The sequence below is a fragment of the Cynocephalus volans genome, chromosome 1, assembly GCF_027409185.1.
Source record: "Cynocephalus volans isolate mCynVol1 chromosome 1, mCynVol1.pri, whole genome shotgun sequence".
NCBI lineage: Eukaryota > Metazoa > Chordata > Mammalia > Dermoptera > Cynocephalidae > Cynocephalus > Cynocephalus volans.
Window position 1 is genome coordinate 298,084,963 of NC_084460.1, and position 14,847 is coordinate 298,099,809.

The following is a 14,847-nucleotide window of genomic DNA, read 5'->3' on the forward strand; positions in this document are numbered from 1 at the left end:
CAGTTGGCAACAATGGGAGAGGGTGCCCTGCCCTCTCTGAGGTTCATCCCAGCTGCACCTTGCCCTGGCTCCAACTGGAAAAACGGGACCACTGCTTATCCTTGGAGGATGACCGTGAAGGGTCCTTGCTCTAAAATATAGTACATTAGTAGAAAATTTGAGGCTTGGCAGGTGCGACAGATGAGGAGACGATTGCCACTGAAAAGACAGTTTATTACTCACCATTCTGAAGAGGAAAGGGCACACCACTGGGGGGGCGGGAGGACCACATAGGAAGCACCAGGATCAGTCAGTAGGTGGGGGTAGAAATGGGGGAGGCAGGTAGGCTGACTTAGAGTTGGCTAGTTTAAATAATTTCAGCAGGTTCTGTCGTACAGGGGCTGTTCCTAGTAGTCTGGCACCTGGCTCTGGGGTAGACTATGGTCTGGAGTGTGAGCATTGATAGCGGAGGTGGTTGGGTGTGGGCTCTGCATTTGAAAGCACAAGCTCCAAAACCTTGTTTACTATCTCCAAGAGCTGGCTAACTCTGGGAAAGGCAGTCTCTCCACGGTCAGCAAGGCCCCAGACATCAAAGCATCAGAATGCAGAAAATAAAAGACAAGGTTATATAGTCCTTGATGTTTAGAACCTCTCTCTTGCCATGTGATGCTCAGGCTGAGCTGAAGACAACTTCTATCAACCTCAGTCTATTGGCATCTGGCTTCCTGGGCTGGAGGAGTTGGGGTCTGGTGAGGGTGTCAGAAGACTTATCCAGGATCACAATGTCCACTCTCCACCCCTCCAATGTCCTCCTGAGGAGCTCTGGACTATAATGTGCTTGGAAGCACCAACGGGCCCTGGGAAGGTGCGCTTGTTGTGGAAGCAGGTGTCCTCTCTCAACACATGGGTCCATCCTGTTCTGGGGCAGAGAGCCTCCCCGCAGCTGGACGGGCCCCAGGAGGGGTCGGAAGCTGAGGGCCTGGAGGCTGGGGGCAGCATACAGGCTGCTAACACACTGGGGGCAAACCTTGGAACAATATGAGTTCCTTTTAGTGTAACTTTCATTGAAAGGTACTTTCTGATACCCAACACTATGAAGTCACAATTTTACTTGATCCTTACAAGCAACCCTGAGAGGCAGAAAGGGCTTTTATGACCAAGTCCATTTTGAGGCAAACCTGAAGCTTGGTGCCACACGGGAGGGCGAGGGGGACGAAGAGTTGACATCCAGGTTCGCCCCTCTTCATCCAGCGTGAGCTCCTTGACACGCAGCCTCCACGGGCGGGCACAGACAAGAACAAAAGTCTTTCTCTCAGTGTTCTGGTTTTCAGTGCAAAACACCCTCTGGCTCCAAAAGTAGGTAATTTTGCAGAGACTTTGGCAAGGGTAACAGCGGTACGAGGTAAAAGCACTTTTTGCCAAATGATTTGCGAATGGCACAGCGGCAGAGATGCTGCAGGCAGCGTGGGGTGTGGGCCAGGGCCAGGAGAGACTGGTAGAATGGCTCGTGCATCTGGAAAGGAAGGAGGGTGGCCGTAAATCTGTGCACACGGAACCAGCGGACACTTCCTTCCTAGTCAGACCACTGATTGAACAATCAAGCCTTCCTGTGACTCACTGATACCGCAAAACCACATCAGAGAGAGAAGCACTATTTTGCAGGAACCATCCTCTAGCAAAAGGGTTTGTATAGTTTCCTCAGGTGCAGTTCCTACAGAGTCAGAGGGAGCTCGGTTTTGGGTGGCTTGAGATGATACAGGTGGTCTCCTTGTATTCTGTTCTGCCGCCCGCCCCTGCACAGCAGCCCTGCAGCTCCAGGGGTGGCCCTCTCGATCTAACCAGCCGTGACAAGCCCTTCCCCTTTGCCAGTGATGGGCTCAGAAGCCAGGCCTACGCCAGTGAGCACACGGTATTGCTCTGATGCTCAGTAACGTGTGCGTGACTCAAATCAATGAAACAGGAGGGGAAATTTTGTAGAGGCTTCTGGAAAAAAAAAGTTCTTGCTCTTTTTTCATCCACAGTCACCTGTGGACTTTGTCCTGTACAGATGTGATACCTGCAGCTGTCTTGGTCATATCTTGAGCTATCAGAAGATGAGGCTGACACACAGGGCCAGATTAGTGTACGCTGAGATGGAGCCAGAACCTGTGGATTCAGGTGGCTCCGATGCACACCTTTCTCCGGTCACTGGTTAGGGGAGCCCCAAAATTCTCGAGCCAGCATGGGCCAGCTTTCTTCTCCTTGCAGCCCACAGCACCCCAACTACAATAACGGGCCCTTGGCTGTGTGATTCTCGAGCCTCAGAAGAAACACAGAAATGTGCAAACAGACCCCAGTCTCCTTCCTCCTTCGTCCTTCAGCTGCTTATACTCACCTGGACACAAGCAGAAACAGACAAACGGTTTGTACTAAAGCGGGGGAAGGCAGCCGCCTCACCTGGAATATTTCTTCAGGTATCAGCTCCCTCCAGGACTCTGACACGTGGAGTTGAGAGTAGGAGTTGAAAAGGACCTCGATGACCGTGGGGGCCGGTGCACAGGTCCTCAGCACCTGGTTGGGAGAGGTGAAAGACACAGTGTAGGGGACTGGTCTTGGGACCAAGTGGGGAAAGCATGGGGAGATGCGGAGGTACGTCTGGAGCTCACTTCTGCCACTTCCTAGCCCTGTGACTTCACTATGCCATGTCACACAGGTAAGAGCAGCAATGACAGCACACGGGGTTGTTGCAGGAATCAGGTGAGTGAACACTCAAGGAAGCACACGGCAATGGCTCTGCAAGGGCAAGCTTGTCACCACCTGACGAGACGCCTGTGAAGAGTCTGGGTAAACTGCCCCCGGGGCGTGGGCTGATGGCCTGGCAGGTACCCCAGGGGCCACTCACAGCAGAGGAGTGAAGTTCTGCTGGGAGGAAGGTTGGCCTGAGGATGGTGACCCCAATTTCTTACCCCAGTTTTCCAATATGTCAGGAAATGGAGAACTAGGGGAGAAGAGTTGGTTTGCTGTTGAATTTCCTCTTGACTTGGCCTTTGTATTTTATTATTACAGTCCCCGCTGGCAAAGAATTCCTATTTTCTTACTTACAAGCTTATAATTCAAGCCATCAGATTCATCATGAAGATGGGAACACTATTCGCTCTTAAAAATTACATTTTTTTATTATGGAGAAATTTGAATGCATACCAATGTAGACTGAATAGCACGATAAACCCCTACGTAGGCGTCATCAACCCACGGTCAAGCCTTCTCATCCCCTCCCCTTAAAACTGTTTTAAAGCAAATCCCATGTATCCCATCATTCCATGTGTAAATATTTCAGTGGGTCTCTTAAAGGGCCCTTTAGAAGAAACATAAAAACAATATCATTATAACACCTGAGGAATTAACAATAGTTTCTTAATTTTGTGTAATATATAGTCAGTGGGTTTTTGTGTGTGTGTGTGTGTGTGTGTGTGTGACCGGCAAGGGGATCGCAACCCTCGGCTTGGTGTCTCCCGCACCGCGCTCAGCCAGTGAGCGCACCGGCCATCCCTATGCAGGATCCGAACCCACGGCCTTGGCGCTCCCAGCGCCGCACTCTCCCGAGTGAGCCACAGGGTCGGCCCTATCGTTAGTTTTTAAATTCACAAATTTCTCTTAAATGCCATTACATTAACAAAAGAATGTTAATTTGAATAAGAATTCAGAGAAGAGCAAAACAGTGAGATTGGTGGATATGCCGTATTTTCAAATCTCTCTTTCTGGTTTCATGGGATTTGTTGTAGAAACTGGGTTATTTCTCCTGTAGAGTTTCTTGCTGCTGGGACTTTGCTGATTATGACCCCGTGGGGTTTGTGCACATGCTGCTCTCCTCTCTTTTCTGCAAAGGTGGATTTAGAAATGTGACCAAATTCAGATTCGATTCTGGAGAAGGGCAGGGCAGGTGCACAGCTCTCTTCTTGAGGTATAAGGTTTGCCCAGGGCTATAAAATTGTTCTTCCTGTTTCTTGCTTGAGAAGGCTGAGGTGATACAATTTTTCTAAGACCAGCCACCACATATCTGTGGCAGACAAGGACCAGAGCCAGTGCTGAGCCTGGCCTGCAGTATGCTTGCAGGGCTCTGAACAGAGTCAGGTGGGAGAAAGTATTTAGACCCTCACTACAGAGCTCCCTTTACAACTCTTCCAGCTTCGTCACAGCTCCACATCTAAAACTCCGTTACAACAGAAAAAGGCAAAACAAAAAAACAATTTCCTGTATTCCTTTGCTCAGAGATAACCACTATCAACATTTTGTGTGTGCTAATGTTCTATGCATTTAGACAAAAAGTTGATATATATATATATATAACAAAAACAAGTAAATGCTCTGCATATTATTTTGAAACTTGATTTTTTCCAATCAAAATAGATCGTAAATAATTAAAAAATTATAAACAAGCATTTCAAGATCATTTTAGTCTCCATATATTTTATTTTGTGAAAATATCATAATGTATTCAATGAATTAACTATTGTAAGTTGTCTCAATATATTTTGATATGATAACAATGAACATCCTTGAACATAATTCCATCCTCTTCTGCCCCCAACCATTCTTATTTAAATACTTACATTGAATTGCTGGAAATAGAATTACAGGGTCAAAGGGTGTGTACATTTTAAAGCTTTGAAAACATACTGCCCAATTGTAAGTGCACATACTGGTACACTTGTTGAAGAACTGGATATGACAGTACCTCTTCCCCTACCCAGAGCCTCTCATTGATTATTTAAATTTGATAGGTACAATATAGAATATTTACTTTTGTTTTGGTTGACTGTCTTTCTTCCTTTGTGAATTGCTAAATTACATCTTTCGCTCATTTTTCTATTGATGTGTTCATTTTTTTCATTGATTTCTACGTACACTTTATTTATTAAGGTTATTTTTCAGGTAGACAATCATTTTGCAAATAATGGTATTTTTTCCTTCTCAATATTAATAGTTCTTATTATGTTGGGTAGAGCTTTGAAGTTCAATGTTAAATAACAATATTGATAGCAGGCATAATCATTTTATTCCTAATTTTAATAGGATTGCCAGTTTCAGATATATACTCTGTTCTAACTTAAAAAATATCTTTCTATTCCCAGGTTACTACAAAACTTAGGATTTAATTCTATGTTTTGCCTTTTTCAAAATTGATAGAAAAATATTTTCCAGTATTACCCATTTTTGCCTTCATAAAAAAACCCTATTTGGCTATTCTGTATATAAAATATATTATTTTTCTCTATACATTTAAGAAATATATTATGTAATAATATATTGTTCTATATATAATATATAATTATCATTATATATCATAGGTATATTATATTGCTATATATAATTATTATATATGAGTATAATATCAGATTCAATTTGCTAAGATTTTCGCATCTCTTTTAATAACTAAATTTGGTTTATTGTTTAATTTTTTTGAGCTATTTTTGTCAGGTTTTAATATCACTTTATGTTGACATAGTAAAACTGAGAAAATATCTATCTTTTTAATACTCAGGAAGATTTTAAAACGTGATAACTATTGGAATTCAGAAGGCACGACAGATCTTGCATTTGACATTGTCTACGCCTGTCATTTAGTTGCAGGTAACAATTTGATGTTTTCAATTTCTTTCAGGGTTATCGGCATATTTTGTTTTGGTTTCTTCTTGAATCAATTATTCCAATCTATATTTTCCTGGAAAACAATCTTCATTATAAAGAAATTTGGTACTGCATATGTATCAGTCAGGGTCCAATAGGAAATAGATGGCATGTTTGATAGAGGATTATTCCAGAAGCGTTTACTGATACAGGAATGATTTAACCAGGGGTGGGTGCAGGGGGCCAACAAGCAAGACTGCAATGATGTGGAGCTGGTAGCAGAGCCATCACCACTCTTGGTCCTGAAGGGTGAGTCAGGTGGGCTGTCTTATCAGAAGCAGCAAGCCTTGTTTGGGGACACACAGCTAGCCTGAAGCAGGGAGCCAGCCAAGAGAACAAATCCTCTGACCTCGCTCTCCTTTCCTCCCCCTTGCAGCAGGGACACCCCGCTGGCTAAACCCACCTGGAAGGCAGCAGGCCAGGAGCCCTGTAGAATGTAGTCCATGCAGGTGGAGAGTAAATCGGGAAGGGACATATCTCCACTGTGTCTATGAATGGGCACCATTTTCTCATTTGAAATCCACTGTAATTGTATCTTCAATGTTTTTTCTTGTTTAGTCTTGCAGGAGGCTTATCTATTTAATCCCCCCCCCCCAAGGAATCAGCTATTGAATTTTATTGATCAGTTCTCTTTTAAAACATTCGAAGCCATTGATTTTTTGTCTTTATCATTATTAATTCCTTTCTCCCATTGGCTTAGGTATGTGCTGTTTCTTTTTCCAACTTCTTGGATTGTCGACTCAGTTAATTTAGTAGCATTTTTCCCCCTTGAATCATAATAAAAGCAACTTTTAACTTGCTACGCATTTTCCTTTGAACGTGCTCATAAGTATGGTCACAGCCTAAGTTTTGAGGCATCGTGTTCTCACCGTCTTTCTTGCTTAAATAGCCTGCAATTAGATAACTACTGATACAGTAGTTAATTGGGAGTGTGCTATAAAATTTTCAAATGATTAAGTTGTTTTTAAAAATAAACAACTTTTTGCTTTTAATTCTCTGGTGTACTGCAATATGGCTGTAAACAGTGTCTACCTTTCTGTCACTAGAAGGAGTTATTTTCTGTTTGGTTCAAAGTTCAATACATATGTGTCACATTTATGATTGAGAGCTTCTGTATTTTTATTTTTTTGCTCACTTAATCTGTGAAAGACTGAAATACAAATTAAAAATCACCTAGAATTATTTTTCAGTCTGTTTCTCTATTTTAACATAATCTTTTTTGGCACATAAGGTTCATAATATTTATCTCTTCACTGCGGACTATATCCTTTACCAATATCAAATTTCCCCCCCTTATTTTCTGTACTTCCCTGTAATTCTTACATATTGATATATAAATACATCTCTTTTTTTTTAGTTTGTTTTTGCCAGAATTACCTCTGCCCATTGATTAATTTTAACCTTTTATTTTACTTTGTTTTAAATGTGTTTGAGAGTCTCTGTATTGGAAATAGAGTAGTTTAAGCAATTTACATTAATTATTATACTCTATTTGGTTTTACTTCTATCCAATCTAATTCTTTTTGATTTTTATGCTTCTTGTTGTTTCCTTTGTTTTCTGATTCTATCATACAGGATTGTATTTTCTTTTCATCTGTCTCCCGTATCTTGGAAGTATGTATTTTCTTCAAAATTCTGCTAATGGTTACCTTCAAAAGAAAAAGTATTAACCTATATAGTTCTCTAAAAATCTAAATAGTATCTTCTGTGTTCTAGACATGCCGTTATCCCTTCTCTCATGTCTCTCTCTTAACCAACCCTTCTCCCTTCTTAATACTATCTGGAGTTTTGGTTCCAGATTATGATTATTACATGACTGTATTTTATGTTATATATCTCCTTCAGTAATAATTTTTGGCATTTGCATTTGGTTTTACTACCTGCCCTACAGTTATTTAAGTTCTCTCTGGTTTAGCTGGGCTGTGTGCTCACCACCTGTCCTTTAAGCTGTTCATTCCACAAACACTTATCAAGCTCCTGCTAGAAGCCGGTGCAATGGCAGACTCCACCTGCACAGGACTTCACAGCCCCAAACAGTAACAGTACTACAGGTGTTTCGGTAACATGGGGGGGGATTACAAGGTGTTAGAAATAGCACCTAACTTAGACCTGTGGTTAGCGGGTCAGTGACAGATTTCTGCAGGAAGCGACATCCCAGCTGAGACCTGGCTGTGAAGCAGGAGTTAAAAGGAATAGAGAGTTCTTGGGACAAGGGTGTTATTGGCATATTATGCCAAGTTTGGGAGGTGACAAGAAGCAAATAGTGGTGGCTGAGGCATGGAGTTGGACATGCAGATTGGTGAGAAATGGACCTGGAGAGGAAAGCAGGGGCCAGACCATGAAGAGTATCATCAGCCATGAAAAGAAGGCTGGACTCTATCTTGAGGGCCCAGGGGAGCACTCGAGGGGTTAGCAGTGGAGTAGTGATAGGGTCTGGTTTTCAGTTCTAGAATATCAACACCACCTTGGCTCAATGTGGAGAAGAATTCAGATGAGGCAGATAAGAGGGTGATTCCACAATCTAGGGGAGAGACGCTGGTGGCCTAAACTCAGGTGGTAGCAGTCAGGATGGAAAGTAGAAAACATTTTGAGTGATATTTAGGAGGCAGAGTTGAGAGAATCTGAGGATTGACTTCCCCATTCCTGAGCTCTTCTTGAGTCTTCTTTCTCGTGATGTGGGGTACACCCACCCCCGTTAGCTGCCAGCCCTCACTGCGCCACCCCCACTGCCCATGCCCAGGGCGCCTGTGAGCTGGCTCGTGTGCTCAGCGCTCTGCCTTGCCCTGCTCGCTCTATCAGCCATGTGGGACATGGCTGGTGACACCTTCCACCTCGACACGGTCTTCGCCTGGCTTCCAGGGAGGTACCCTCTTGTCTCCTGTCCCGCCCCATCGGCTGCTCCTACAGTTTCCTTGGTTGTCCTCTCATCCCTCCATCTTTCTGGTGTTGGGATGCTCTGCACCCCGTTTTTGCTCTTTTCTCTGTTCACTCTCTCTCCCTGGTGATCCTGTCCAGTGTCATGGCTTTAAATACCATCCCTACACTCCTGGCCCTGAAAAGTGTACGTCCAGGTTGGTCAAATCTCTCTCCCTCAAACTCCGGGCTTGCAAATCCAACTGCTTCCTGAATATCTCCGCTGGGCGATATCTCCCTTCCGACACATCAAGACCTGGACTCCCAATGCCCCTCACCCCCTCTCCAGCCTGCTCCACCCGCAGCCCTTCCATCCCAGTGGCCCAGACCCGGCCTTCCACTCCCCTCGGGCTCAAAGCCTCTGAGTCATCTCTGACTCCTCTTTCTCTCATGCCCCACATCCAATCTTTAAGAAATCCCGTTGGCTCTACCTTCAAAATATACCCCAAAATATCCCTCGTCCACGCCACCATCATCCCTCATGTGGCTCAGCCTCCTAACTCGTCTCTGCACTCCTGTCCTCCTCCTCCTAAGTATTTTCTCAGCACGGCAGCCAGGAGGATCCTTACAAAACACTAGTCAGGTTCTGCTACCCCTCCGCTCAAAGCCCTCCAATGGCCAAGTCATTACGATGTCCTGCAAGACCCCATGAAGCCAGTGCCGTGCCCCTCGCATCTCTGATCTCACCTCCTGCTACCTTCAGCCACACAGGTCAGGGGTCAGGCCCTGCAGCCTCAGGCCACAGACTGGCTGCTCCTCTGCTGGGCTGCTCATCCCCAGATGTCTGCAAGACTTTCTCAAGTTGCTCTTCCAAAGTCACCCATCCTGAGTACCCTATTTAAACTGCAACTGCTTCCCACCCCGCTTCTTTTCTCTATAGTCCTTATCACTTTATTGGCCTATTTGTTGTGCTCATTGTTTCATATCTGTCTTCTTTATTAGAATAGCTCCATGAGGGCAGGAGTGCCCTTTTTTCCTGATCTGTTCACCTGCTTATCCCAAGCGCCTAGTATGTTACAGGTACATGACTGGTGCTCCATAAACATTTGGTGAATAAATAATTGAATAGAAGTATTTATTTTTTTCTTTTCAAAAAAATGCATTAGGAAGGCATGATTTATAAGCTCTTGATATCTGCTATGGGTCAGATGTGTCCCCCCAAAGTTAATGTGCTGGAAACTTGTATCAGTGTTCAGAGGGTGAGAAATTCAACGATGGTATTTGAAAAGTGGGGCCTTTAAGAGGTGATTTGATTGTGAGGATTGTGCCCCTGTGACTGGATTGTTCCATTCATAGAATAATGGGTGTGATTCTGATGGCTTTAAAAAGGAGAATGAATGAGCAGGTGAGCTCTCTCTTGCTCAGCCCATTCTTGCCATGTGACACCCTGGTCACCATGGGACCCTGTAGAGAGTTTCCACCAACAACAGGGCCCTCACCAGTTGTGCCCCCGGACTGTGGATTTCCTAGCCTCCAAAATCGTAAGAAATAATTTTTGCTTTCATTATAATTTAACCAGTTTCTGGTATTCTGTTAAGAAACAGAAGTGGACTAATACAATGCCTAGAAGTATCTTTCTTTTGCCATCCAAGTGAAAGCTATCGTGGCTGAGTCTAAAATTCTAGGGTCCAAACATTTCCTTTAAAATTCTGTAGATGATATTTCATTATCCTATACGAAGGTACTTCAAAAAGTTCATGGACAAATAGAATTAAAAGATTATACAAATCTTTCCACGAACTTTTGAAGCACTCTTGTACTAATACTGCAGCAGGGAAATCTGAGTCCAGCCTGATCTTTATTCCTTTATGAATAACCTGTTTTCTGCTTGGATACTTTGCAGGATTTTTCCATGTCCTTTTAGAACATTTTTGCTAGAAAGCGTATAGGTATGTGTCTCCTGTCACTGATTTGCAGGGAACACCCATTCAACTTCTAACTAAAAGTTAAGACTTTTAGTGCAGCTAAGGCTTCTCCTATTAAGTTTTTGGTTTATTATTTCTGATCCATTTGTTTTAGGCTCTCCTTCAGGAACATCACTTACCTGTGGGTTGGCTCTCTACTCTCTGTCCTTTACGACTGTCACTTTCTCTTTTAGTTTTTAGGTTTTGTTCTTTTCTTTTGCATTTAAGAAGAGCTTTTAACATTAGTCCTTCTTTTAGTGAATAGTGGGGTTGACTTCCCAACAATCCAGATGATTAGTTTAATCCAGTCATGGTAATTCCATCTCCCTTGCCAGTTATTGGTTCAGGGAAGGGCAGATTTAAGCCAACTGGGGACACTTCCTCAGGGCTTCTAGAAAAAAGCAGCAGCTGGATGTGAACAAGGAAGCTGGTTGGCCCCATTGCTGGAAACCATCTGTGATGCAGACAGGAGCCATTCCGAGGACAACGCCGACTCCGGATGGCAGAGCAGAGTTGGAAGCTCTGCTTCCTTGATGACATCATCAAGACATTGAAACAACCGATTCTGAAGTCTGCTACCTCTGCACTGCTTGTTTTGTGAGATAAGCTAGATTTCCTTACGTAAACCTGTTTGACTTGGGCTTTCTTCTACTTGTGGCCCAAACTGTCTGTATCAGTCAGAGTCTGAGGCAAAAGAAACCACTCCAGGTATTTCAGTCAGAGACAATGTAACACAGGGAGTTGATTATATAGGAAATCGAACTGCTGAGAAGCCAGCAAGGCGAAGGCAAGGTAGCCCAGAGATCAGCCAAGCAGAAAGCTGTTTTTACCCCTGGAGCGGGTGGGACAAGGGGAGGAGGTGGTGTGAAGAGTCCAGAGACCAGGGCCACCCTGTGGAGACTGGAACCAGAGTCAAGTCGGGGCTGCCCGGTGGGGGCTGGGTCGGTGAAGGGAGGAGCCGGCTTCTGGGTGTTGCAGTCACGGAGGAGATGCAGGTGCTGCTGCAGAAGCGACTCAAGGCAGAGGGAGAGGAGGGGAAATACATGGGCTGCTTTTGCCTTCGTGCTGCAAGTTCCCTGGTGTCTCCATTGGCTGGACCCAGCCAGAAGCCAGCAGGTATGGGACCCCGATTCAGCTTGACGGGGCCAGCCCCTCGCCCCAGTCCCCCAGGAGACAGTGGAAAGCGGGGAGAGATCTTAGGGCACCGGAGCGAACAGCACAGCACCCCAATTGGCGTCAGTCCTTGGTTCTTCTCTCGTGAATCAGTCCTGCCTCTCAGCTCCTCCAGTGTGCAACTGAATGTGGGATCGCGCTCCTCCTTTCTTGCATAACTTTACCTCCTCCCTCTTCCTCTTCATGTCATTCTATTGACTTCCTCTTCATCTGTTCTGTTTTTATGGAGCACAGAGGCTTGTCTTCCGACACTCCTAATTTCTGAGATCTTCTTCTGTATCTTATGATGAGAGATATGGGTTTTCTCTCTGTTTTCTGGGTGCTGTCCCATATTTCCTGTTTTGTCTTTTCCCTCTCATGAAAACATGAATTTTTCTCTTTATTCATCTTTGATGAAGGCAAGAACCAGACACTGAGTTTGTCCTCGTGCAGGGGGAGTCCGTGGTGCCGCTCTCTGCGCATGGGGGAGACTGTGGGGGGCCCGGAGGAGGGCGGCTGGCCTGGTGGGCCTGGGTCTGGCCTGGAGGCCTCCCCCTGCCGCCCTCCTTCAGCCTCCGGTTTCCACCCCTGCACTTGACCCCGCTCCTCAAGGGCCCTGCATGTCCACAAGCATCCCCCACTTCTGGCCGGCCTTGCTGGGTCGCGTCTGCTGGGCTGCCTGAAGCCTGGCGGCGGTGGCGCTGCCGCACAGGGACACTGGGGCTTCCCGGGTCCAGACACGAGGAACCTTGCGTGCTGTGGATGGCACTCCTCCCTCCCCCCCTTCTTGTCTACATCCTCAAAGATAGTTTTAAGTAGACAGGAGCAGCTGCTCCTCTTAAACTGGTCGTCATATTGACATCAGAAGAATGATCATCTCTGGTCTCCTCCCTGCCCTCAATTAGTTTTTCTTTTTTCCAGTCCATTACTGTCACCAAGTCAGGCTTAAGCAGGCTTTAGAGAAGGAGGGGGACAAAACGTGAACACAGAGAGGCTGAGCTGCAGAGGGAGCCCGGCCCGGGCGGGCCCAGAGAGGGTCCTCCCAGCCCCGCGCTGCCACCGCTGCTCCCCTGCGGGCCCCACGGTGCGCCCCTCACGTGTGGATATTTCTGGCTCACCCAAGCCCCACTAACATGCTATTTCCTTGTGCACGGCAGTCTCTGATTTCAATCTTCCCTTTCTGTGCTGGAGAAAATCATGCCATTAGGAGTGGGTCACACTGGACCCCTCAGGACCAAGTCTGGCTCTATGTATATGGTATCCCAGGCAATTTTTGCTTCCTTGGACCTTGCTCACCTTGACCCTCCAGTGACCCTCCAATCGGCCCTGTCACTTCTCTGCAAAATGGTAAATGACTCCCAGTAACCGCATGCGACATAGATGTCCCCCCACCCTCAGGAAGAGTTCCCCTCCCTCAGAGCAAAAAGCACTGCTTCCCCATCCCCAGGTCACAGACTGTGACAAAGTCTTATTGCCTGTCTCTGGGAATTCATTTTCTGTCTCTCCTCTGTTCCACCTCTCTGGGGCTCCCTGCCCCTCCCCATCATGCCCCTCATGTTTGCCAGGCAGCTGGCCGCCTTCATTATTTTTACGCCAACACAGTTTAAAAATCTCCACTGCCTTCTTGCTGTCTGCAGAGAAGCGGCTGCCACATTACTCTGACATGCTGATGTCATTAGTGGCCACGCACATGCTCTTCAGCTAATGAGGCGGCAGAAAGAAAATTAAGGGGAAAAATCACACAGGCACATTGCTTTATATGTAGATGGAGAAATAAAACAAGAGCAAGAAAAACAGAGGCACGCTCTTTATGACACCCTGTCTCCCTCGTCCCACTGGGGCCTGGGTACACACACAGCTCTGCGAAGACAAGAAATGGAGCCCCGGTTTTTGACTACTGCTACCCCAGGATCCTCCCACCAAAAATCCTGTGAAATTGGGGTAAATGTGTGGGTCACTTTACCTAATTCTTTAATTAGGTAAAAAGAAAACATGGACACTTTAGATTGCTATTTTCAACATCATCAATGCCCAGAAAATGAGGCAAGACTAGAGATTTGCAGATGTTTCTAGAATCTGTCATTCTCGCATCAGCCTCCATTCCCTGGTGCAAACTATCTGCATCCCACACGGGGACTGCCACATCCATCAGCCGCCTAGCCCAGCATGTTCTCTATACTTGAGCAGAAAAATCATTCCCAATCACTAATGTGATTATGTCAGCTCCTGCACCTGCAATGACGTAATAGATTCCCACTGTTTCTAAGGCAATGGCCCAAAACCCTGAACAAGGCCCTGGTCTGGCTGTCCAGTGTCAAATGGTTCCCTTTGGCTGTTTCTTCTTCAGCTCCCAGGTCATCTTCCCGAGTGCACACACTGCAGTGTTTTTCATGCCCCAGGACATTTGCCCATGCTGTCCTTCTGTCTGGAATATTTGTCACCCCTCTTCACATAGCTAAGTCTTCAGCCTTCAGATCTGGGCTCACTCATCCCATGCTTGGGGGAGCCTCTGACCCCCCACACTCCCCGCCAGGACAAGCTCCCCATTGGGCACCGTAAGATGAAGTAGGCCTCAGCTTTGCAGCGTTTCTTTCCACATCAGTGTCACACTGGTGCATGTGGTGGTCCGACCCACGGGACGGGCAGCTCCACCTGTGCAGGACATATGCATACTCCTGGTCCTCACTGTAACTCCATTGCTGAGCACACAACTCCGAAGAAATGTTTGTTGAATGAATAAACAAGCACTTAAGGGATGCCCGTGGGAAGCCGACATCTACACGGTTTGGGGGAAATTGTTCATCATTGGTGTTGTCCCTGCACTTCCCTGACTCGTGGGCAAGTCTGAGTTAGATTCACGACCGCCTGCAGGTGCATGTGCACTGGTTGTGGCTGACCTCTGCTCCGTAGGTAACAGAAGTGACTTTGGGAAATAGCACAAAATAGGGGACAGGGTTGGAAGGGCTACCATGTGTTAGCCACACAGGTTGACTGCAAATGAAAAGTGCTCATGGAAGGGAGTCAGGTGATATTAAGGGACAAATAGAGCTGGCCACTTAACCTGAGCAGTGAGTCAGGGCAGTCCCCAAATGAATGCTGGTGGAGGAGGCAGGGGAGCACAGAGGTTTGAATCCTAGGATGTGGGGTCCAGTCCTAGCGCTGCTACCTTTCAGCTCCACGATATTAGGTAGGTCATGTCCCACCTTGGAGCGGGGCTGGACTTCATGCTCTC

At 46.0% G+C, this 14,847-nt stretch overlaps 1 protein-coding gene across 2 annotated transcripts in view; it reads right to left on the reverse strand.

Annotated features, from left to right (window-relative positions):
* Positions 1-200: 200 nt before the first annotated feature.
* ASB18 (ankyrin repeat and SOCS box containing 18) overlaps positions 201-14,847 on the reverse strand; it is a 60,001-nt gene continuing 45,354 nt past the window's right edge. For both annotated transcript variants that reach the window (XM_063104233.1, XM_063104251.1), the window contains 2 exons: positions 2,416-2,529; positions 201-1,492 (listed from right to left, as the gene is read on the reverse strand). In XM_063104233.1, the coding sequence (XP_062960303.1) occupies positions 1,307-1,492; positions 2,416-2,529 (300 nt within the window). In that variant the 3' untranslated portion in view covers positions 201-1,306. The remainder of the gene's footprint in view (positions 1,493-2,415; positions 2,530-14,847) is intronic.